General features: G+C 46.6%; 1 protein-coding gene across 10 annotated transcripts in view; it reads left to right on the forward strand.

Annotated features, from left to right (window-relative positions):
• RAPGEF1 (Rap guanine nucleotide exchange factor 1) overlaps positions 1-9,499 on the forward strand; it is a 714,396-nt gene extending 704,897 nt beyond the window's left edge. For all 10 annotated transcript variants that reach the window (XM_086924774.1, XM_086924779.1, XM_086924781.1 and 7 more), the window contains one exon: positions 5,813-9,499. In XM_086924774.1, coding sequence (XP_086780900.1) covers positions 5,813-5,963 — 151 coding nt within the window. In that variant the 3' untranslated portion in view covers positions 5,964-9,499. The remainder of the gene's footprint in view (positions 1-5,812) is intronic.
• Positions 9,500-23,704: the final 14,205 nt, after the last annotated feature.

Consider the following 23,704-nt stretch of genomic DNA (forward strand, 5'->3'; position numbering starts at 1 on the left):
GCCAGGAGGGTTGTGATGCACTATATATATAAAGGACAAAGGAGTGCAGAAAGACAAAGCAACTCTTTGTCTCCTTCGCCAGCAGTTTGTTGGGATGACCAGTTACCAAAAATACCATTGCACAGTGGATTGCAGAAGCCATACAACTATGCCACAAACAAGCTGGGCAACTGTTACAAGGGGCAGCTCATGCTCACTCAACAAGGAAGAAAGGAACAACAATTGTGTTTCTAGCTAACACACCAATATAAGACATTTGCCAAACTGCAACATGGTCTTCAGTGCACACGTTCACTAAGCACTACTGTGTAGATATCCAAATGAACAAAAAAGTGCAAGTGGGACAGAAGTTCTTACAACACATATTCAGTAACCAATGCTCATCTTCCACCCAGCCACCACAATAAGGACAAACCGCTATAAAGTCTATGCACAGCATAGTGAATCCAGACAGATTCACGCTGCAAAACGTATAGTTTCTTGCCCGTCGGTGTAGTTTTGCAGCTTATAGACTTTCTGGATTCACCAGCGAATCCACCCTCCTCCGCCAGAAAGATGTGTCAGGAGGAAAGGGATTAAAAGATGAAGACTTTACAATGTAAGCCGAAAACAAGAATAACACAAAACAAGAAAAAATAATTCGAAGATGGCGACCAAAGGTGGGAGCTTCCGTCGGAAGCACGTCGACGTCACGAAAGACAGCAAATGGTGGTATGTCGTCCACATGGGCCATGAAAAAAAAAGAGAAAAAAAGACTACAATTCCGGACCCAACCACTAGATGGCGGAATAATGCACAGCATAGTGAATCCAGAAAGTCTTCAAGCTGCTAAACTACACTGACGGGTAAGAAACTATACATTATCTGTCAGTTCAGGGTCGCGCTATCATTGCATGCTGTAACTGTTGCTGCCATCTTGTAGCTTTTGTGATTACATTAGTCATTTCCAGGTCTGTCAAATAGCAACTTATTTCCAGACTGAGAACTGTTCACAATATTGCTGTCAATTACAGTGTCCTTATCTGGAAATGAGACCTACTTGCAAAGTCCAAGGTTTCCATTTTGACATGTGCAGATGCCCATTATTGTGTTTAGGGAGGTCTGTAGCGTGAGTACATGAATACTTACCATTGGCTTTGTGCATTTTACCCCTGGCCAGTCATTCAAAGGTATGCATAATTGCATTTGTAAGTCATAAACTAGTTGCTTACTGGTCTGTCAGTGCCGGTTTTTATGCAGCCTAGCAGAGCAGCTCTGCAGAGAGCGTGGCTAGTAGCTAGCCAAGGGCAATCCAGGGAGTTCCACAGCATATGCCCTAAGACTGCAAACCTTGCCCTCCTTTGAATCTAAGTGTAGTCCAGGGAAGATGAAGGTTCGTGCTTGGCTGAATAATGTACGAGTAGGTGCGGCTACGTGATGTAGGGCTAGGTTGTAGATGTACATAAACATCCAGTGATTCTTCCCTGACTGGCAGCCTGTGAAGGGAACGTCCGGTTGGAGTAATGTGTTCTTTATGTGGAATATCTTTTTTCAGTTTGATGCTTGCATTCTGGGATGTTTGCAGTCTACTGATCTGGTTTGCAAGAAGAACCACATCCGCGAAGTTACAGTAGTCCGCTCTAAACTACTTAGTCAGCCTGAGTGTTGAGTATCATGTTTCCATTAAAAACTAACCCTAAATTGATGACCTTAAAGGCAAGTGTAAGGCTTTGGCCTAGGATAGCAGGAACTGAGATTGGTGCAGCACTTTTTGCCTTTAGCCCCCAAAATGTTAAAGGCTAAGTGTGTCATTGTTGGGTTTAAGGAAGTTTTCTCCCATACAGCTGTTACTTTGTTTAAAATGTTCTGTAGGTGATCCACTCTAGCATTGTTGCTTGAGATAATGTATACTTGCTTTTCATCAGCGTATATTTGTACCCCCACTTGAGAGCTGTCAAATATTGAGAATAGAGGGGCCATGCAGACTTGGAAGAGGATTGATGAGAGAGGGGGAGCCATGTTGTACCCCAAAATAAGGCTAGACTTCTTGTGAGAGAAAAAGTTTTAGTGCATGCATTTGTGAATAGCGTGGAAGAAATTTGAAAAACCAGTTGGAATGAGATTCAGGTGAGCGCCCATTCCATCTATAAGTATGGAATGATCATCCGTATTGAACGCTACTGAGAAGGAAGTGAGCCCTTTTATCCCCCAAACTAAGGGTGTCGTTCCAGAACCCGACCAAGAAGCTTTTGGTGCTGTTCTGAAGCCAGATTATAGGGGGAATAAAAGTGCAGCATGGTGGCAGACCGTGCAACTTTGAGTGGTGAAAGAGCCGCATTTGGGGAAACTCCTCCTCTCCCATCATCTGGTCTGCCCAGGTAAGGTTACCTTGTCCTTTGAGCAAGTTTACCTTGTCCTGCAAGCAGAAAATACACACTTGTTTCTGAAAGGGTTCTAGTAAATGTTTACAATACATGGGTCTGCAATGAGTATGGATCTCCTTTTGAAAAGACTGGGACATGGTTTTGATGCAAAGGATGGACATTGTTAGAGGAGCCAATGAGCTCCTTTAACAACAAGTACCAAGAAGATGCATGGATATGGTTTACTATTTGTTTTATTTTTATTTTATTTTAAAAGTTTTATATAGCACTAGCTTGACCCTTAGGTATCAGAGCGTTTTACATACACACTGTAAAAATCAGAAGGAAATTGCATTACATAGTGGGCAGGCAATAAGAAAGCAAGCCTTAGATAAAAAAAATACAACATGAAAAATAAGTAAACATTGCAACGGAGGGGTAGAGAACAAAAAAAAAGTGATTAACACAGTCCGGTCACCAACTATCCTTGAATGTCAAGAGAGAGAGAAGTCAACTCAGATATTGAAGTCTAGGTTAGTTGACGTTGGTCAGGAAAGTATTTGTTAGGGATATGGAGTTTCAGGTCCCTTTTGAAACAGGAGCAGGAGGGGTTGCATCTGAGGGCTCTAGGGAGAGCAGAGCATTCCACATCCTGGGAGCGTTGCCAGAAAACAATCAGTATTGGGTGGTTTTCTTTTTCAGTTTCGGAGGATTAAGAAGGAGTGAGTTGGAGCTTCTCAGTGTTCTGGATTGACCTGCTCTTACCAGTTTGTTGTTCAGGTAGTTGGGGGCGGAGAGTGAAGGGCTTTGTGTGTGATGCTGGACAGCTTGTAAATACACCTCCCTTCCATGGGAAGCCTGTTGAGGGAGTTGCAAACTGGAGTGATGTGTTCAAGTCTTTTTACTCCAGATATGAGTCGAGCAGCCATGTTCAGCTCTGCCCTTAGTGGGGCTAAGTGAGCTTTTGGAGTCCCTGTTAGGATGACGTTCCGATAGTCGTACTAAAGGAGTAAATTAGGTCTTAAGGTTGTAGCATGGTGGCATTTTGTGAAGAGCACAATAGTTGTTTTGTGAGGCGCGCTAAAGTGGCCGTGTGAGGAGCATAGAAAGGTTTTGTTTTTTCAGTTGACCATGGAAGGTGTGGTTTTAGGAACATGAAAGGGCTGCTTGTGAAGGCTTGGACAAGTCTGTACAACACCAACTAGTGTTGTAATTTACTGGTCTGATCACGAGTACTTTAAAGTACCGTAAATACTTGGTCACACCATCGCCCTTCTCACAAACTGCTTAATTTTTTAGTGCCATGGTCTTTCATGTTTGTTACAGACACAAAGAGTAAAAGCCGAACCTCTACTGTGAAATTAAACACACCAAAAAGCAATTGGTAACTTTTGCCAAACTGTATTAATATCATTTTCATGTAAGTAGATTTGAAAAATGGTGTGTTGACAAACTTTGAAATTCTACCTTTCCTCCAATGACCTATAGTGTGGAAAAAATACATGTTGTCATAAATAGATTCATGCTGCTGAAAGAAGGAAGAGGCGGTTCCCTTTTTTCTTGTTTAAACTGTGGGTGTTATTATGCTTTGTGACCTCCCTGTCGCACTATCTGCTGGTTCTGGCAGCGAGTTTTGTGATGTCAGAACTCCACTGTAATAACTCCTTACAGTCAAGGAGCTATATGATTTCATTGTTGCAGACCACTAGATGTCACAACTTACCTGTAATATGAATATTAGGGGTTAATTTGAATTGCTATCGCCTATGGATTATAAAAAGATGTAATACTAATGATTGTGTCGAGAAATATGTACAACCCCGCAACTCATTTGCACGCAATTGAAATATTTTCAGTTTTTGTCATTTTTTCACATCCACTGAGCCCTGTACCGAATCACTACTGTATATGACTTTCTCTACTGAAACTTTGATGTTATTAGCAACCAGTACATTTTGCAAAATCACTGATTCTGGTATTATTAGTGTGTCCACTGTCAAATAACTGTCTTATTTCTTGAATGTATATTAAGTGGCAAAAACTGCTCATCAAAGTCAACTGAAATTTTGTCCATTGTTATTTGTAACTGAGCTGTCTGAGGGGCATGGTTGAGGCAGCCCGAGGAGCAGCTGGGCAGTTGCCTGTTTTAGGCTGTAAAGGGCGGGGAGGACAAGAGCAGTTGCCTGTTTGAGCCTGTTTGAGACTGACCAGGGCGAAAAATGCTGCCCAATGTACATACCTCCATTATGCATCTATATACTTTCAATGTACTTATGGATCTATATATTTATCACTTTCTTCTAATTTAGCATATCCATTGCACTTCCCTATTTCTCAGCCTATACTTCGCTCAAAATATCCTATACATCCACTCTCTCATTTAACCCCAAACCCCATACCACTACTATGACCCCCAAAATAACCCTTTCTAGACTCTCTCATTCTCTACCCCTCCTTGCATCATCTTACACCTCTTTTACTATACCGATCCCCCAAAACAAACCTTTCTAAACTCTACCTCTTTTCTACCCCTCCCCAACCCTTCTCAATCCAAATAACTGACTAACATATCCACCACTAAAATTACTTTCCTGTTTTACCATACTAATTCAACACTAATCCTGATGGGTTCCAGAGTAGGGTGCTACTTGTACTTCAAAACCCCATCAGGGGTCGCAAGCTATATATAAATACAAACCTTCACTATCTCACCAACTACCCTTCTCTACCCAAATAAGTGAATAACATATCCACTACTCAAATTAATTCATCTTTGACTATACTAATTTTCAACACTAATCCTTTGAGTTCTGGAGTGGTGTGCTTCTCGCCAGAAAAGCGCTTAAACATCCATCAGGGGGTCAAGTGCTATATGAATGCAAACCTTTCTTCCCATTTTATCCCTCCGCTATCCTTCTCACTCCAAATAACTGACCAATATCCACCATTGAAATTACTTTCATATTTCACCATATTAATTCACCACTAATCCTTTATGGGCTTCCTGAATAGCATGTTTCAACACCCCATCAGGGGTAACAAGCGCTATATAAATACAAACCCTTTATTCCTCCTCTATCCTTCTGCTATCATTCCAAATCCAAATAACTGACTAACCTATCCACCACTTAAAATGTACTTCCATGTTTCACTATACTAATTCAACACTATTCTTCTATGGGTCCCGGAGTAGCGTGCTACCTGCCGAAAAAGCGATTTGACGCCTCGTCAGGGGTAGTAAGCGCTATATAAATGCAATTACAATGCAATACAATTGGAGGGATGGGGGCTCGTGAACACTGAGCGGTTATGGGAGGGGCAGCTGGCAGAGCATGTGGAAGTTTATCAAGATCATGTTAGGAGTTCAGAAGAGCATGGCTGTACGTAGTCTTGCAGCACTGGATGAAAAGTTCTGTCTTCATCTGCCAAACATAGTGCCTTGTTATCTCACTCTGGTCCTTTCTTTTCAGGCACTACGACCTCAAACGTAATGAAGAAATAATCTCCTTCTTCAATGACTTTAGTGATCACCTCGCCGAAGAGGCCCTGTGGGAACTGTCTCTAAAAATTAAACCCCGCAACATAACGAGGAGGAAGACAGAGCGGGAGGAGAAGACTTAGGAGGAGGCAGGAAGGGGGGTGCCCACTCCCCAGACGGCAGCTATTGGACAGCAGGAGGTGGCTGTTTGCACGTGTTCCTTGAGCCCTCCTTCCTGCGGCAGAGGGAGGAGCACAAGAGAGTGGCGGGGGTTTGGCAACCCTCTGTGAACGCTGCTTTCTTCGGAGGCACAGAGCCGCGCAAGGGCGGGAGAGGCCCTGAACCTGGAGCGCTTCCTCTTTACCCTTTTCCACCATCCTCCTCTTCACCAGATCTGAACGCTTCCCAAGTGCCATAAAAATGAACCCTGTCAAGTTATAAGGAGTCAGATTCTCCAAAGTCGCTCAGCTGGTGGCAGATTGTCCTGCCCCAACCGTTGTTTTTTGTTGTATTTTGTTTTTGTATACATTTGCTTTTGTTACAATTGTACCTTACACCCCAAGAAAAAAGATGGAACATAGACTGCTTCATGGGTTCCTCACACCGTGACAGGGAGCTAGGAGGACGCCAGACCCGCTGATGCAGCCCCTGTCTGTCTTCCATGGAAAGAGGGCACCGTTGGCTTCGTTCAATGGTTTTGTTGGAAACTGGTGAAACTAAAGCTTGAGATGGTGGAGAAGAGCCGCCACCTCCCTTCGATACAAGAGCAGCGATAATCTCATAATGGACTGGTTCCTCTCTGCAAAGACTTGACATGGGGAGGAATAAAAAAAAAAAGACTCAAAGGTCCCCTCCACCCCACCCCCACCCCAGTGCCCGCAGTGGCCCTAATGTTCTCAGCATAGGAGAGATGTTTCCTTGGAGGGAGTGTTGGCCTTTTATTGTTTACAGCCCTTCCCCTTCTGGCCTTCTCCATCCTGTAGTTTTAAATTGAAGCGCCTTTTCAGGCTCTTGCATCAATGGACAGGTGGCATTGGCTGCTTAGTCAAGCACCGGAGCTAGCGCCTTGCACACCGCATCCTTTATAGAATGTCCGTTTTGTACATATGTGTTTCGATGGACAGTGATGATGTTGGTTTTATATTTTATTTTCATGCATGACTGAATGACAAAGATTATTCTTTTAGTTAATTATGCGAAAGGACTAAGGCCTGCAAAAGTTAGGAATCTTGTTGTAGGTGGTGAGACTTGGAAGTAGGTCCTGGAGGCCTTCAACATCAGTACCATGGCATTGGGCGGCTCCAGAAAAGAGCAAGAGATGGTGGACATGTCTCAGTAGCATGAGAGAGCGGACAGTCCTGGCTGCTGTCCGTTGTGTCTGTCTTCGATTTCAGAATGAATATCTTTAAGGTAGTTTGGATCATTCCACGCGAGCAGCTCGATTGTTGGCAGCCTGTGGACCCAGCTCTGCTGCTCATTCACCATTTTATAAGTGTATTGTTGTCTTACATGGTCGATGGTTTTTATGTCATATATTTCAAGCTCCCTCCTATGCACATTTCTCCTCCGCCCAGCGGGAATTTCTACTTTTTTGTAAAATACAGTTTCGTTCCTCTGTTAAAACAGCTAGCTCTCTGACCCATGTAACATCTCCCTATTTTAAGAGGATTTACCAGAATATTAAGGAAGCTGTGGTGCAGCCGTCACAACATAATATTTCAGTTGTTTAATATTGCTTAGTTAGTGAAATTAGACCGTACTTATGTTAAAAAACATGGTGACTGCTTGCCGGATTTTTCAGGCTTGCTGTATTGCAACTTGCTTAGCATTCTGCCACTCTTCAAAAAATGGCACATCAGTGATTGGTTACAAAACAGAGATAAACAAAGGCTCGTCGCTGGAAGCAATGCCAGCTGGGCAAAAACACAAAGTGGTCATTTCTGCTGACATGATCTGGCAGTCATCTGCTGTCCCTGTTCCCCATAAGGGGTGAGGTGGCCTGAGCAGGATGGTCTGATTTGAATTATGGCCTTCCCTCTAGGTTTAGCATCCGGTATACTTTGTTTTTAACTATATTAATGCAGCTTATGTGATACACAAAATTTGCAAGTGTCCAACGAGGCTACCTCTGCTTCACAATGTGAGAGACAAACATGATATGGTTACTAACCTAAGGTTTGGGTGATGTTGCGAACCCAATGTCTTGCACATAGTGTCTGCCCCGATAACAAATGGACAGTCCTTGCCTGGTAGACTTACCATTGTAATATGTCGCCATGCCCTGGAAGGCTTTACGATGCCAAAGTGCTCCATTTCACCACTTTACATCCTCTAATCTACACCTCTTCAGGTGTTAATGGGCCTGCCGTTATATATGGCCTTTTGAGGACCCACTTAGACCTCTCTCTACCTTAATAGACAACATAAGCATGGCCTCTGTCAAAATATTCCGCCCAGAGGCTTTGCTCTGGCTTTTGTTTACCAAAGTGTTGTCCAAGTGAGACAGATTTACCAGTCCTTTGTCTGACAATAGTCTGGTATAAGCAAGCGCACCTCTGCGCTTAGAACATGTCAAATTATGCCCATGTCCATAGAGCATCTCCTCGCTCATGTTTGAATTTGTTGTGAAGTTGCCTATTTTATAGCAGTATTATTTGATTTACAATGTTGTCCTGTCATTTCAGTATTTCATTTCACCGTCTTGTGCCTGTGTCTTTGTGCCTGTTTAAGGTTCAATACGCTCATTAGTCCTTCCATATAATCTCCAAGAGAAGCCCTCTCGTCTCCTCTCATACCACAGTTGTGAGTCCTGTGGCTGTCTGGGCAGCAGGCACTGTAGGATGGAATTAGTCAGCCTTGTTTAGTCTGTGTAATGTGGCTTTACCCTCTGGGCAGAAGCAGAATTCTAGTCTGTGCAGAACCTCAGTCGGTAGGTGGTCTCAATCATTTAAGATTTCTGGCTGGTGTCCTTTTGGCGATTTACACCTATAGGCCTGTGAGAAGATCTGGCTCCTGCAATGTTTCTTGGGCCACAGCAACCCAACTAATACAATGACTATTTCATTTGCACCTGGAAGCATGTCTCTGTCTCTCAACACCTAATAAAAGAGCTGTCCTGTAATATAGCCAGCAATGAGAGATGTCCTCAGTGGCCATTCAGGCTGGGAAAGAGATAACTCTGTAACAGTGCTCTGGGCTTTTTATATGGAGTAGATACACACTCCGCTCTGGACTTTTCAGGAGAGCCCCCATTTCACCTTACCTTTTATCTGCTGCCACTTACCACCTCAGGCAACTAACTCATATTTTCAGCATTTCAAAATTGTAATTTTTATAATAAATAAGAAAAATAATTTTAAAAAAAGTCCTGCAAATAGAAGGCCAACAATCATGTTTACAATGCATGCTGCGGGTCTGTGTATTAAAGTGACAATCGAGCCCAGACTACTAAATGTGTGTTCTTGTATTTGTGTGTGTTATTTTCTTTCAAACACAATTTCTGGAGTCTACCTCCTGAACCTTCACATTACAGAAACTCTTTCCTTAAAAAAACACACAGTGACCATTTTAGGGTATTGGAAAGTGTTGTCCATAAAAGAAGCAGTAATTCTCAACCACATCGACTTAGACCAGCTGTCATGTCTTAGGTCTGTTTAAAATTAAACACACTTGAGACACGTTTTCATCATTTATTTTTGGTTGGTTGAAAGCTTTATTCGATATGCAAAGATATCTTACAAGCATAACATACATTAAAAAACAACATTTTAGCAAAAAATACAAGTATGTCATACAATAAAAGAGGTAAAATTTAGGGAGTTCCCTAAGATAAATTAGCTCAAAAGGAATTAAATCGATATAGTCAATCTATTGCACCGAATCAACCAAAAGCGCTTTAAAAATTTAGAAACCCCACAGACTATAAGAGGAGAGGTATCAGTCAATAAAATTCGTAGAGCCACCGAATGCTTGCGTGTTCCCAGGCATTTGAAGAGGGGTTTCAACCAGTATCTCCTTGGATAAGTATAGTCTGGGCACTCAAAGAGAACATGTGCCACCGTCTCAGGCCTGGTTGGGCAACAAGCGCAAAAGGGGGATAAATGGCATAAGACTTCCACTTTGTTACAGTTGCACTTAGCGGCAGGGTGCCAACTCTAAACTTGAAGTAAAGGGCCCTGTCTATTGGCATAGTGATTAGGTCCATGTAGGGTTCATATGATGCCACATCCTTTATTTCAAGGAACGCTGCCGTCGAATTGCAATGATGTGGATTCCCAATTAGTTGACAAGAGACCCCGTCCTAATATAGTTTTTTGAGGACTGCCTTAGGAGGAGCAGATCTTGTAGTCCAGCAGTCTCCTAGGCCCAGTTTCCCCAGAAGAGTTTTTGTGTCCCTCAGCCACTTAATCTTATTCCAGCCTCCCATGTTCAATTACTCAGAAAGGCCGTCGGCATAGGATTTTAATTCCGGGACCCTCCATATGCGGGACCATAGGAGCAATGGGCGAAGACGGGCCTGGTCTTTGATGCTTTTACAGCCCAAGTCCAAAAGCACTGGGACTGAAAACGGGTCAACAACTTCTGGAGCCCCTGGGGGGTCTTTGAAATTAGCAGAGTGTCATCCGCGAACAATAATGTTGGGATCCGCACACCCCCCAGACATGGTGCGTCCGCAGGTTCCTGTAGCAGATGCTCCACCACACCATTTACATATAGGGAGAAAAGTGTGGGAGCTAACACGCAACCCTGTCTGACACCCCTACAGACAGGGATCCTATCTGTTGTTTCGCCATTCCTGCCCCAGCGAACCTGGGCAAATTGTTCGTGTGGAGTTTCATAAGAAGAAACAGAATGTACGGGGGCAGGCCCAAACGATGGAGAATCCTCCAGAGTTCTTCCCTGGAAACTAGGTCAAAGGCAGTCTTCAAGTCAATGAAGGCCAAATAAAGACTGCCGTTGCCCAGTTCCACCACCTTCCAGTGAAGTAGTGTTAGCCTAAAAACCTGCTCAATTGTGCCTGTTCCTGAGCGAAAGCCAGCTTGGAAGTCCGATAGAACTTGAGTCTCGTCCACCCATTGGAGGATTCTCCCCAAAATGACTTTTCCAGCTACTTTTTGTGTAGAATCAATCAGGCTTATTGGCCTATAATTCCCTGGACTGTCTCTACTTCCCTTTTTGTATATAGGGACTACCACTGCCCCTCTCCACGACTCTGGGATGGGCCGCCCTCCAAGATGGCATTCAAGAGGACCGAAATCATTTGGCCCCAATCAGATGGGTAGGCCCGCAGTAGATCCCCTGGAAGCCCATCAGGGCCAGCTGCTTTCAATGGGACCACGGTTTTGATGGCATTTTCAACCTCCTGGGGTGTGAACAGGCCGAAAGAGCTATCCTCCATAGAAAAGGGAAATAGAGCTGGGTCATTAAGGGGCCCTTCTACCGCAGAGTATAAGGCCCCGAAATGACGAAACCAGTTCTGGGGTGGGATGGTACAAGTTCTCAAGGTGTCATCGGGTCTACTACGGGAGCCTATCAATTTCCAGAACCCCCTAGCATCTTTGTCTTTACTAGCAACCAACAAGTCCGCCCAGAATTTCTCCTCCCATTCCTTCTTTGCTATCTGGATCGACTTGGCATAGACCTTCCTGGCCTCCCTTGTCTTGGCTTGGGATTTTGCTTTAACTGCCTCTACTAGGTTTTTTTTCGCCTCCCTACAGTTGTGGGTATACCAACCGTCTCTTCTGTTAGCCTTTTCTTTCGCCCCGCCATGCCTCTTACGCACAGTAAACAAATTTGTCAAGCCCCCGATTAATCCACAAAAAACTTCACATGCCTCCCCCAAGCCCCCTTCTATTGTGCCTAGATTCAGCTGGGCTAGGGCCAGTAATTGGATCACAGCCTCAAGTTTTCCGGCGGACAGGAGAAGTTTTGACCACTTCAGGCGTCTACCGCAAAGGGATACCTCCGCCTCACCTAGGTCAACTGTGGGGCTAGATACAGGGCCCCCACTACCAACAGACCACCAAGGGACTAAAGTGAGGGACAACAGATTATGGTCACTTTCGACTGAAGGTAAAATTACCATGTCCCTCACTGAATTCCATAAGCACACATCAAGCATGATGTAATCGATTCTTGATGTGTGGTTAGGCCTGTTATATGTATTGTGCGTCCCCCTTATCCGAATTTGTCCTTCCATTTAGGGCCCTCAGACCATCCTCTATGCTAAGGGCATTTAGCTGCAGTGCCACCTCTGACCATTTTTTGATCGGAGGCAGCTCTAGGACAGATATTTCCCTCCTACTAGCCTCCTCGTCCTGGTCCTGGGTAACGTCCGAGCCCAAGGGCTCGAACGTACAATTTACGTCACCTGCAACCAAGCTGCAGGCTTTGTATGGAGTTGCCCCTAACAAGTCCTCCAACAGAGTAATGGTGGTAGACTGCCTCCCTCCCTTAGTGCCACGGGCGTAGACATTGAATATATTCAAGACAACCCGACCCCTGACATCCTTCAATGTGATATCAAGTATATCTGGGCTATTGGTCTTAGTTTCCACTACCCTACAGTTTAGGGATGAAGCTACCCAGATGAGAAGTCCCCCCGAAGGTCGTCCCCTGCCCGAGTCTGGGCAGACAGCTGGGATGGCATAAGCTGAGCACCCCACCCTGTGTACTGGCTCCCTACTCCACGTGTCCTGGAAGATGCATATGGAATACTCTTCCACTAATGCAATCCAGTCGGGCAGTGCCAATTTTCTATTTATTCCTGCAACGTTCCAGCTGAAGACCTTTAAGACTTGGTCCGTCACAGCGGGAGCGCAACGGGAAACTATTTCTTGGCATGGAGCCACCCTATCTGCATCTGGCAATGCTCCCCAATGACCATTAGAAACTGAGTCCCCTGAAGGGTCCAAATTAACCAGTGGTATGGATTGGGTTTCATTTGGGGGGAAGAGGTAGATGACATTGCTGTATCGTATAGGGACTCATCCATTTCCCCCCTATCTAAGCCTCCCGTTACCTCAAGTCAGTGGCTCATAGGGCGACAGTTTTGGCCGAGCCACCTAGTCTGTGGGTAGGGAAAGGGCTCAAACATGGTGTACATTCCACCGATAGCACCCTTGCTTGTTTCCCCCAACACAGGCCTAAGGATGGCATGGTTTTGATGCCGCGGGTAGAAATAAGTCAGGTCCACTGCACTAACTCCAGTGCCCCCCACCATTTGGTCTTGACTGCATATCAATCCGGCCACTCTATTGTCCTGGAAGTTAATAATGACGCAGTCCCCCTCCAGCTGCTTCTTACTCTTGCCAACCCAGTCCATCAACGCCCGCAGGGAGCGGTCTATTTGTTTTTAGCCAGTGGAGGCATTTGTTTTTTAGGGCCTGGTGGGTCTCTGGTTGGTTATCTTTCAGAGGTTGGACCTTAACTAGTACAACTGCATAGGGGTGGCAATCCGGTGGGAGGTCAGTACAAGGAATGCGGGGAGATCTCTTCACGGCGGGTACAGCTGAGGCATGTACTGCCGAGTGAGTTACGGCAGGTTTAACTAGCTGAGCTGCCCCATCTGCCTTGGTCTTAGCACTATTCGGGGGTACTTGCTTGGGTGCGGAGTTGGGATTTTGCCCGCCCACTGGAGCCTTTGGTTGCGTTGCTATCTTGTGGGTTTTCGGGACGTTAGTGGCGATCCCTTGTAGTGGATTAGATTGCGGGCCAGGACCTGGTTTAGACTTTGCTGGGGCAATATTGATTGAAGAAGGTGCCTCATTTGGTACTGTTAAAGGCACCTTCTTTAACGTAACTGAATCCTGTAGCGGAGCAGCTGTAACAGCCGCTCCTTTTCCCAGCTTGCCACTTGTGGGGTCCTGACTGTTTCTAGTCTGCTGTTTGATCAGAGTTTTGAGTGAGAAAAAGTTGTCAAGAGTCGACTGCTCAAGACTATTTACTCTGGCCTTCACCCTCTTAATTTGGTCTATGAGCGGTGTCAAAGAGCAATTGAGCGCGTTGATGAAATGGTCCAGGCAAACTGGGACTTGGATTGGGGATAGCTTATCATTAGTAGCAAGACCCTTTTCCTGGGACAGGGGCTCTCCCGACCCGTCCAAGTGCTCCGGACTCTGGCCAGTACCAGTTTTTTCACCCGTGGCCCTTGACCCTTGCTTCCTGAAACGCTTATACATTAAGGGGTGACTTCCTTTGTGTGTGCTCACAACTCTTTTCCTCTTGGCACGTTTCGAAGTACCCTGAAACACGCAAGGCACTGAGGTGGCCACAAGAGGAACAGAGTCTGGCAACGGGGAATTTTGACTAGTAACAGGGGAAGATAAAGGTGAAACACACCCTCCCTCAGTCTCATCGCTAGCAACACCTGGTGTTAACTGAACTACTAAACTCTCTAACCTGTCAATACTTCCACCTATTTCGGATAACCGGGGATGCTCAGGCACTTCTACAATAGGGGGGGAGAGAGCTCTAACTATGGGAGGTGACAGGACTTTAGCAGCAGGACCAAGAGAGGATCGTCTGGCTGGCAAAAGATCCCCGGAGAGGCGACGTTCCGTCATCGCAATCTCCTTCTCTGACAGCCGCTACTCTAGTTATAAATCTATCCATAGTGCCTATCATTGGGTTTCCCTCAACCCCTTCTCCTGCAGCTCTGAGCGGTTTCCCAGAGCGAGTGGACATAATTGATGGTTTGCCCTCTAACAGTGACACAGTACCTTTCAGGGCCACTATAGAAGATGTTAGGGACCTGGCCCAGCCCAGCCTCTGTCAGCCCCTGACGGCCACAGACTGCCCGCCCTTTGCTCGGGCTTCGGTCGGCGTCCCGCTGAGCGACAGACCTTGGATAAAATAGGGGGCGTTGTGGGCGTGTCTCGCTGGGGGCGCTGCCGTGCACACCTGTGCAGCGCAGGGACTCCTGGTCTTGAGAGTCCCTGCTGGCGCGCTCCCTTTGCTGGCTCACAACTCCTCCTGGCAACTGCAGACTCCAAGCGCCCTGGCAGCCTCTACCCCTCGCCACAAACCGCGCAGCCGCACCCGCGAAGCGGGTGCTGCAAGCAGTTGATGATGCGGAAGCGGTGTATCCCTCCCGGGATGAGGGTAGGCTGCTGGGATACTCTGGCAACACCCAGGTGAAGTGCGGCGTTTGGAAAGGGCCCGCTCACAGGAGAAAAGCACTCAGGCAGCACACAGATCGGATTCACCGTTTAGTCAGATGCTTATTTTGCATTCTTGGAAATAAGTGTTCGAGGCATGTGAGCTGTAGATCACATGCTTTGCATACTCCTGCCATCTAGTGTTGGGTCCGGATGTTTTCAAGTTGTTTTTCTTCGAAGAAGTCTTTCCAGTCATGAGGTAGGTGACTCCTTCTTTCGGTGATAGTGCACATGGACATCAACTCCATTGTTGCTCAGTTTACCTTAAATGAGTAATTTAACCTCTACCTCTTTAACTGTATTAATACTTCAAGACTTCCTCTGTAAGTCTTTCAGTGAATTGGTTGATTTCCAACCATTGTGCTAGGCCTGACATTGTAAAAAGAGCTTTTTTTAGAGCATGTGGCACATGTAAAATACTATATACTAATGGCCCAAATAAGAACTGCGTTTTTGCCGCATGATTTTTTTCTGAATTCAATTGCTGTGCATTTTTTCACCATCTAGTGATTAGGCCCTGAGTTCTGTTAAATCCGTTTTCCCTTTTTTGTGTGTGTTTGTGCACATAGTTAGGCTGTCAACCATTTGGTGCCTTGATCCTTCCTGAATGACGTCAGACATACACACCTTAAACCTTTTGACGTGGTTGCCATATTTAGACTACTTTTTCCTCTGTTGGATCTGGAAGTTCACCCGAGGGCTCCGGAGCAGCAGAGAAGGTTTTGCAGCGTGAATATTTCTGGATTCACTATGCTGTGCATTATTCGGCGGTCTTGTGGTTGGGACCGGAATCATAGTCTTTTCTTTGTTTTTTTTGTTTTTTTCGTAGCCCTGGTGGGCGTCGACGTCCCACCCTTTGGTGTATTTCCGGTGACGTCAGCACTCTTCCCGTGGAAGCACCCACTCTTGGGCACCATCTTCAGATTCTTTTTTCCGAGGTTGGGTCTGGATCGTTCCCGAGAGGGCTCCAGACATTTTTGGAGAAAAAGAAGAAAAGACGCAGTTTTTGGACGAAAAACATTGGTGAAGACTTCAGGAGACTAAATCGTCCAGAAGATCGACGAAAGATAGAAGAAAGTTCCAGAACTTCGATTTTCCATCGAGGAATGCGAGCGCAGGGGGCCCCCCGAACGCATGAGATGTAGAAGACTCCTTTCAAGTTCTACGCAAATTGCCACCACAAGTACGCACAGAAGGACCAGCACCCGGTTTGTAACCTTTGCCTACCAGTAGACCACGAGAGCAGCGACTGCTACGACTGCTCCGTTTTTACGCCGAAAACTCTTCGAGTTCGAGCGAGAAAGAGAGTAGCAAACGCCACGATGCAGGGCAAGGGCCAGCCTCCATCCCTTCGAGACCTGGGCCTATCTTCAGACGAAGAAGACAACAACGCCGCCGACGAAGAGACCGATATTACAAAGACTCCAAAGAAGGTAGGAGACTCGACGGCCCCTAAAGCCCCGAGAGACCAGGAGTCTCGAAAGATCGAGGGAAAATCCCCGAAGGCGCTGAAAGCTTCAGCGCCCGCACCTAAACCCAGGCCCAGCGGATCCTCTGAGAAGGAGTCCCCGGCACCGAGAGCTGAAGAACAGCTAAAGCCTTCGAAAAACGTGTCTGAAAAGGAGCGTCCGACGCCGAGGAAGAAAGACCCGAAAAAGGCGCCGACGCCGAAGATGAGTTCGGCGCCGAAAATTGGTTCGCCGCAAAATTTACTGCCGAAGAGATCGGCCGACCCATTAAACGCAGTTCTGGCTGCCGAAATGGAGAAGAAGAGGCGTCTCGAAGCCGAAATGGAAAACATCCTGCAACGAAAGAAGGATTTCGACGCCAGGATGAAAAACTACATAATCCCGACAAAGCCCAAGCCACAGGTGCATGAGGTGGTCGAGGATGAAGTCGAGGAACAGTCGGGGAATGTCGAAACATTCGACGAACCGGACGAAGACGAGTCCTTCGACTACTATGAGGAGGACGCCGACCGCAGGACGCTCCTGGGTTCGGCCACCTCGGAAAGTCAAGAGATCGACTGGCATGATGTCGACACAGAGAGTCCCGAAGAAAGCGTCGACACTTATCCTTCGAGGCCTTCGCCGCCAGATGACATTGGCGTGTACAACACGGTCATCAGGAATGCAGCGGCTGTCTTCAAGGTGAAACTCGACGAAGAGCAGCAGAAGGCTGACTTTCTCCTTGAGACATTGCTCCCCACACAGACCAAGAGCCAGTACCTGCCAATGCTAGAAAGTGTCATGGCACAAGGGAAAGAAGCCTTCAGGGAGCCGGCTACATGCAAGGCAGTCACCCCAAGGACTGAAAAGAAGTACAAACATTCTTCCAAGGACCCAGCCAGGGCACGGTCTCAGCAGACTCAATCATTGCTGCCACAGCAAGGATTAGGGCTAATGTGTCTACTACCTCAGGCCCACCTCCAGACAAGGAGAGCAAGAGGATGGACTTGGTTGGGAGAAGAATTGAGAAGAATGCTGCGATGCACTGGTGAATGGCCAATTCCGACGCACTACCAAACAGACATCAGTACCAAATCATGGAGGAACTGGGCAAGTTGATGGAAAATATGCCTTAGGAATTCAGAGAGAGAGCTGAAAACCTAGTCGAAGAAGGGAAGAATGTGGCAAACTCTTGCATCAAGACAGCTCTGGACGGAGCGGACACCTCCAGTAGGCTCATGATGATGGGCATCACAGAAAGAAGACAAGCCTGGCTCAGGGTGTCAGGCTTCAAGCCAGAAGTACAACACAGCATACTGAACACCCCGTTCAACTGACAGACCTTGTTCGGGGCCCCAGTAGACGAAAAGCTCAGCCAACTAAAATAGGACAATGAAACAGCAAGGTCCATGGGGGCATTGCAGTTTAGAGGGTCCAAAAGGGGCACCCCATCACGAAGGCCCAACGGCAGGGATGGGAACCAGCCAGGAACATCGCACCAGGCGTTCCTACAATCCCACCAGGCGGAGAACCAAACACAGCAAGGCCAACAAAAGCAGTCCTGACAATACCAGCAGAGGGGCCAGCCCTTTTGCGGGAGAGGCAATGGACGGGGCCAGAATAGGAGGGGAGGTCAGCAACCCCCCACCAAGTGACTTGGTCAGCCAACGTGTGCCCACCCAAATAAGAACTCCCAGGGTGAGGCACGAGGACAGCACGCAGGGGTCAGGCGCACTAAGTACCTGCGGGCATGTGAGACCAGTGGGAGGAAGACTAAAACATTACTTCCAGGAGTGGAAGAAAATAACTTCAGACAAATGGGTTCTAAACATCATGCAGTTCGGATACTGCATAGAGCTAGAAAAGACACCAACAAGCAGAAAGCCAAAGAGAAGGCAACTAGCAAAGAAAGAGCTGCAGCTACTCCAAAAGGAAGTGGGAGAGCGCCTGCAAAAACGAGCCATAGAACCAGTACCTTACAGAGAAAGGAACAGAGGGGTGTATTCTACGTACTTCCTGGTGCCAAAGGTAGACGAACAATGAGACCCATCCTGGACCTAAGGTTCTTTAACAAATTCATAAGAACGCAAAAGTTCAAAATGACATCCCTGCAAGAGGTGCTCCCTCAATTGCAAAAAGGAGACTTCATGGTCACCATAGACCTAAAGGATGCCTACCTACACATACCAATGAACAGAAGTCACAAACATCTGCTCAGATTCGCCTTAGGGGAACACCACTGTCAGTTCACAACCCGAGCGTTCGGTCTTAAGTCGGCGCCAAGGGTCTTCACAAAGTGCCTAGCAACAGTCGCAGCACACCTAAGAAGGGAGGGGATACACGTATACCCTTACCTGGACGACTGGCTGATAAAAGCAAGGTCATACCAGATATGCAAGGAGCATGCACAGAGAGTGACAAGAACACTGATGGACCTGGGATTCTCCATACACTGGGGGCAATCCTCAATGGAACCAGAACAAATAAAGATCTTCCTGGGAGCTCAGATCGATACCGTACAGAGCAAGGTGTTCCCAAGCAAGAAGAGGTCAGTTGCACTGGTGAAGGAGACGAAGCTCTACCAGCGGAGGCAAGCTCGGACAGTGAGTACAGCGAGCAAGATCATGGGCATGATGGCATCATGCATTCACCTAGTGCCAAATGTGCGGCTGCACATGAGACCCTTGCAGGAGTGGTTACAAGGGCAATGGTCACAAGCAACAGGGCGTTGGGAGGATCTAGTGGTTGTAACGCACGCAGTGCAGAAAGAAATGGCCTGGTGGAACATGGAGAACCTGACAAGGGGAAAGCCTCTTAACGCCGCCAACGCCAACGGTGACCATCACCACAGATGCATCCCAGAAGGGATGGGGAGCTCACATGGAGAGAGGTCTGTGGACACCAGCAGATGCGATAAAGCACATCAACTTCCTGGAGTTGAAGACAGTTTTCCTTGCTATAAAAACCTTTCAGACAAAACTGTACAACCAGAGGGTGTTGATCCAGACGGACGACACTATAGCGATGTTCTACATCAACAAGCAGGGTGGAACACAATCGGCCACGCTTTCGAAACTGGCGCAGGAGATATGGACTTGGGCCATCCCTCTCAACATAGACCTGCTAGCCGTTCATCTGCCAGGAAAGGACAACGTAGAAGCAGATTGGCTCAGCAGACAGACATCGTCAACCCACGAATGGGAGCTCAATGCACAGGAGACGAAAAGGCTGTTCGACAGGTGGGGGACACAGTCGGTGGACCTATTTGCAACACGCCACAATGCAAAATGCCGAAGCTTCGCATCCAGGCGGCCCGGGGAGGGGTCCCTGGGGAATGCCCTATGGATAGACTGGTCGAGGACATTTGCTTACGCTTTTCCCCCGATACCGCTGATGCACAAGGTCCTCAGCAAGTGCAGAGTGAGCAACATGACACTGATACTGGTCGCACCACAGTGGGCCACGCAGGCATGGTATTCACAGATCATGGAGATGGCACAGAGCGCACCCCACAGATTCGGAAGGAGAAAGGACCTGCTCACCATGCAAAACGGGCAGGTGCTACACCCAGAGCCAGAGAGCCTGAGACTGGTAGCGTGGCTCCTGAGGACATAGAATTTGCGCATCTGAAACTACCAGAGAGCACCCTGAGGGTACTTCGGGAGGCACAGAGGCCCAGCACTCGAAAGTGCAATGTTTCAAAATGGAAGAGATTCACCCTATGGTGCAGGAGAGAGAAGCTACACAATAAGATGCAAAGGGACTCAAAGGTGCTTAGGTACCTCACGCACCTACTAGACAAGAAGTTAAGCTCCTCCTCCTTGAGAGTTCACTTAGCAGTGATAGTCGCTTACACAAGAGGGGAGACGTGTAAGAGTTTCTTCACCTCACAAGTGGTTAAAAGATTCCTAGAAGGAGCAAAGAGGATTGCACCTCCAAAGAGGGTGCCACCACCTGCATGGAACCTTAACCTGGTGCTAACAGAACTGATGAAACATCCTTTCGAACCAATTCACAAAGCATCCCTAGAGAGGCTAACAATGAAAACAGCTTTCCTGGTAGCAATCACCTCGCTGCGTAGGGTAAGCGAAATTCAGGCGTTAACGTTACAGGAACCCTACATCCAAATCCACAATGATAGGGTGGTAATGAGAACAGACCCACACTTAATGCCGAAGGTGGTGTCAGGGTTCCACATGAATCAAACTATACAAATACCATGTTTCTTCCAGAAACCAACAACAAGCGCTGAACAAGCTCTTCACACCCTAGACGCCAGAAGGGCTGTCATGCACTACATTGAAAGGACAAAGGATCACAGGAAAACAAAGCAATTCTTTGTTTCCTTCGCAAAGAGCTTCATGGGAAAGCCAGTAACTAAAGGAACAATTGCTAGATGGATCGCACAGACGATACAATTCTGCCACAAACAGGCAGGGGAAGAACTGGCAGGGGGGACACGGGCCCAATCTACCAGGAAAAAGGGAGCTACAATAGCTTTCCTGGCCAACACACCCATTCAGGACATATGCCTGGCGACAACATGGGCTTCAGTGCACACATTCACGAAGCACTACTGCGTGGATATACAGATGAACAAGGAAGCACAAGTCGGACAAAAGGTGCTTCAACACATATTCAATAACCAACGCTCATCTTCCACCCAGTCGCCACAAAAATTAGAAACCGCTACAAAGTCTATGCACAGCATAGTGAATCCAGAAAGATTCACGCTGCAAAACGAATAGTTTCTTACCTATCGGTGTAGTTTTGCAGCTTGAAGATCTTTCTGGATTCACTAGCGAACCCACCCACCTCCGCCAGAAAGATGAGGCTGGAGAGGAAGGGGGTTTAAAAACATGGACAACTACTTGAACAAACAAACCTTAAAGGTTAAAGCTGTGAATGACTTACTAGAACATTGCCATTACTTCGGTAACAGAACGAACACGAGAAAAAAGAATCCAAAGATGGCTCCCAAGAGTGGGTGCTTCCACAGGAAGCGTGCCGACGTCACCGGAAAAAGGGTGGGACGTCGACGCCCACCTGGGCTACGAAAAAAAAAAACAAAGAAGACTACGATTACGGACCCAAGCAGAAGACCGTGGAATAATGCACAGCATAGTGAATCCAGAAAGATCTTCAAGCTGCAAAACTACACCGACAGGTAAGAAACTATTTGTTTTTATCGAAAGCATAAATTAGTATTCCGAAAACAAGGGCAATTACAACCTAACTACCGAAGGACGTAGAAAGTAAACAAAGGCACCAAAAAAGATTGACAAAACAATGAAAGATTCTTGGATCAACGTTTACTGCAACCTCATAAGTTGGGCAGTGAGCAAGAGGCATGGAACGTACCCCCATTTGATTTTGCCACATCTGTCACCACAGATATGCACAAAAGGGCAGACATGATGTCTGCAGTCTCTTCTGAAGGACCACAGGTTAGATGGGTGCGCTGGATAGGCAGAATTTCCACCCAAGACCCACAAAGAAGAGAAAACAGGTGGGCGCAGTACGCCATGGCCTCATCTCAGCAAAAACAGGAGTCCCTGAAGGACGTCTGGTTGTCAAGCACCGATAAAGATACGTATTAAGGCCCAAGGTAAAGATCCCCGACGTAAAGGAGTACATAGAAACACAAAGGGAGAAAACATCCAAGAAGATTCCATAAGACATCGAAATAAAAGAAATCGCAGGTAAATCACCCAGGGTCCCAGCAACCGAGCCAAAGACCTCATGCACAAGATATGCTAAACCAACCTCATTGCAGAAACCTTCTACAGCATAAGTCAGGCAAAAGTAAAAAGAGCCGCCTGGGATACAAGCAAAAGGATTCTGTGGGAGGCTTACCATATGAACTTCGCTCAACACCGAAACAGGATCGAGAGCATGGGAAGAAAAAGGACCCTTCGGTGAAGGACACCTCAGCACTGACGCTGAAGATAAAGAGAACTGAAACCTCAACAAGAGAGAGCCAGAGCAAGAGGTGATGGAGCTAGACCCTTCACATACACCAGAGACACAGGCGGAAGCAGAGGAAGAGTTGTTCCACCATGGAGAGGACGAAATAATCACGCACTCTCCAGTATAAGAATCTACGGGGCTTGTTAGGACTTGTAGGAAGACTCACCAGAGGAAGGGCTAGATTTATATCTGTTTAGTTCATCGTCCTGATGACATTACTGCATAAAAAGCAATAATGCAGGAATCAGCAATATAGTGTTCAACTGGAAGAAGAGCAGGTAGAATTCTGTTTCCTCCTAGAGACTTTGTTGCCCTATCAAAAGAGAAATCAGTTCTTACCCATGTTGCCTAGTGTCCTGGATCAGGGTCAAGAGGCAATTCAAAAGAGCTGGCAATGACAAAGGCCATCGTCCCAAGAGTTGAGGAAAAATACAGGTTCTGTAGTAGGGGATCTCTGTGTATAGTCGCGCTATATAAAACTTTCAAAATAAATAAATAAATGAAATAATCTAGTGAATAGTCCCGCTCATGTACAGGGACCCTGGAGCAATCAAAAATAATCTCTTAAGTTGTCTTCTGTGCAGTTTTGCATAGACACTTAAGAGAGAATTAAAGGAAATAATGCAGCCTATACCTGTAAGGCTACACTGTCCAGTACTTCAACTAGAAATGCCAAGGATATTCCACCAATTTAATATTTAGCACAGTCTGCCAAGTTTCACCATAGAGAAACTTCCCCACTTCACAAAATCCTTGGAATGGTAGAGAGGAAGGGATGGACAGACAAGCCCCCTATAGGCTTGCATTATGTGGCTTAAAAAGGAATACCGTGCCTTTAAGGAAACTTTCCAGAACTCTCGGTATCCAAGAATGCACAGCAACTCCCTCCACTTTCAGTTCTTTTTTCCGGCTCCTGCTAGCAGGACCCTGGAGCATTGAGCTCTCCCTTTTTTGGGTGTTTTGTCTAATTTGTTGCACTTTTCAAGTGTTTAGAGTGTTTCACTCAATGTGTTTTTGATCCTTCTTCCCTTTGCTATAGTTTTCTGGTGAGTTTGGCCACTCTTTTGTCAGATATACCTTCCTTATTTGACAAATGCCCTGAGTGTGCCAGGAAGAAAGCCAAATCTGATCCACACAGGGTGTGTATCCTATGTCTCCCTTCTCATGTTTCTGGGGATTGTGAGATCTGCCAGCAGTTCTCCAACAGGACCCTAAAGGACAGGGAGAAGACTCGGCTCCGAGGACTGGAGGAAAGAAGACAGCAAGATCTAGGTGGGTCTGGGCATGGAGAGGCCTCTTCATCTGCCC

Source organism: Lissotriton vulgaris, chromosome 5 (genome assembly GCF_964263255.1).
Source record: "Lissotriton vulgaris chromosome 5, aLisVul1.2, whole genome shotgun sequence".
Taxonomy (NCBI): Eukaryota; Metazoa; Chordata; class Amphibia; order Caudata; family Salamandridae; genus Lissotriton; species Lissotriton vulgaris.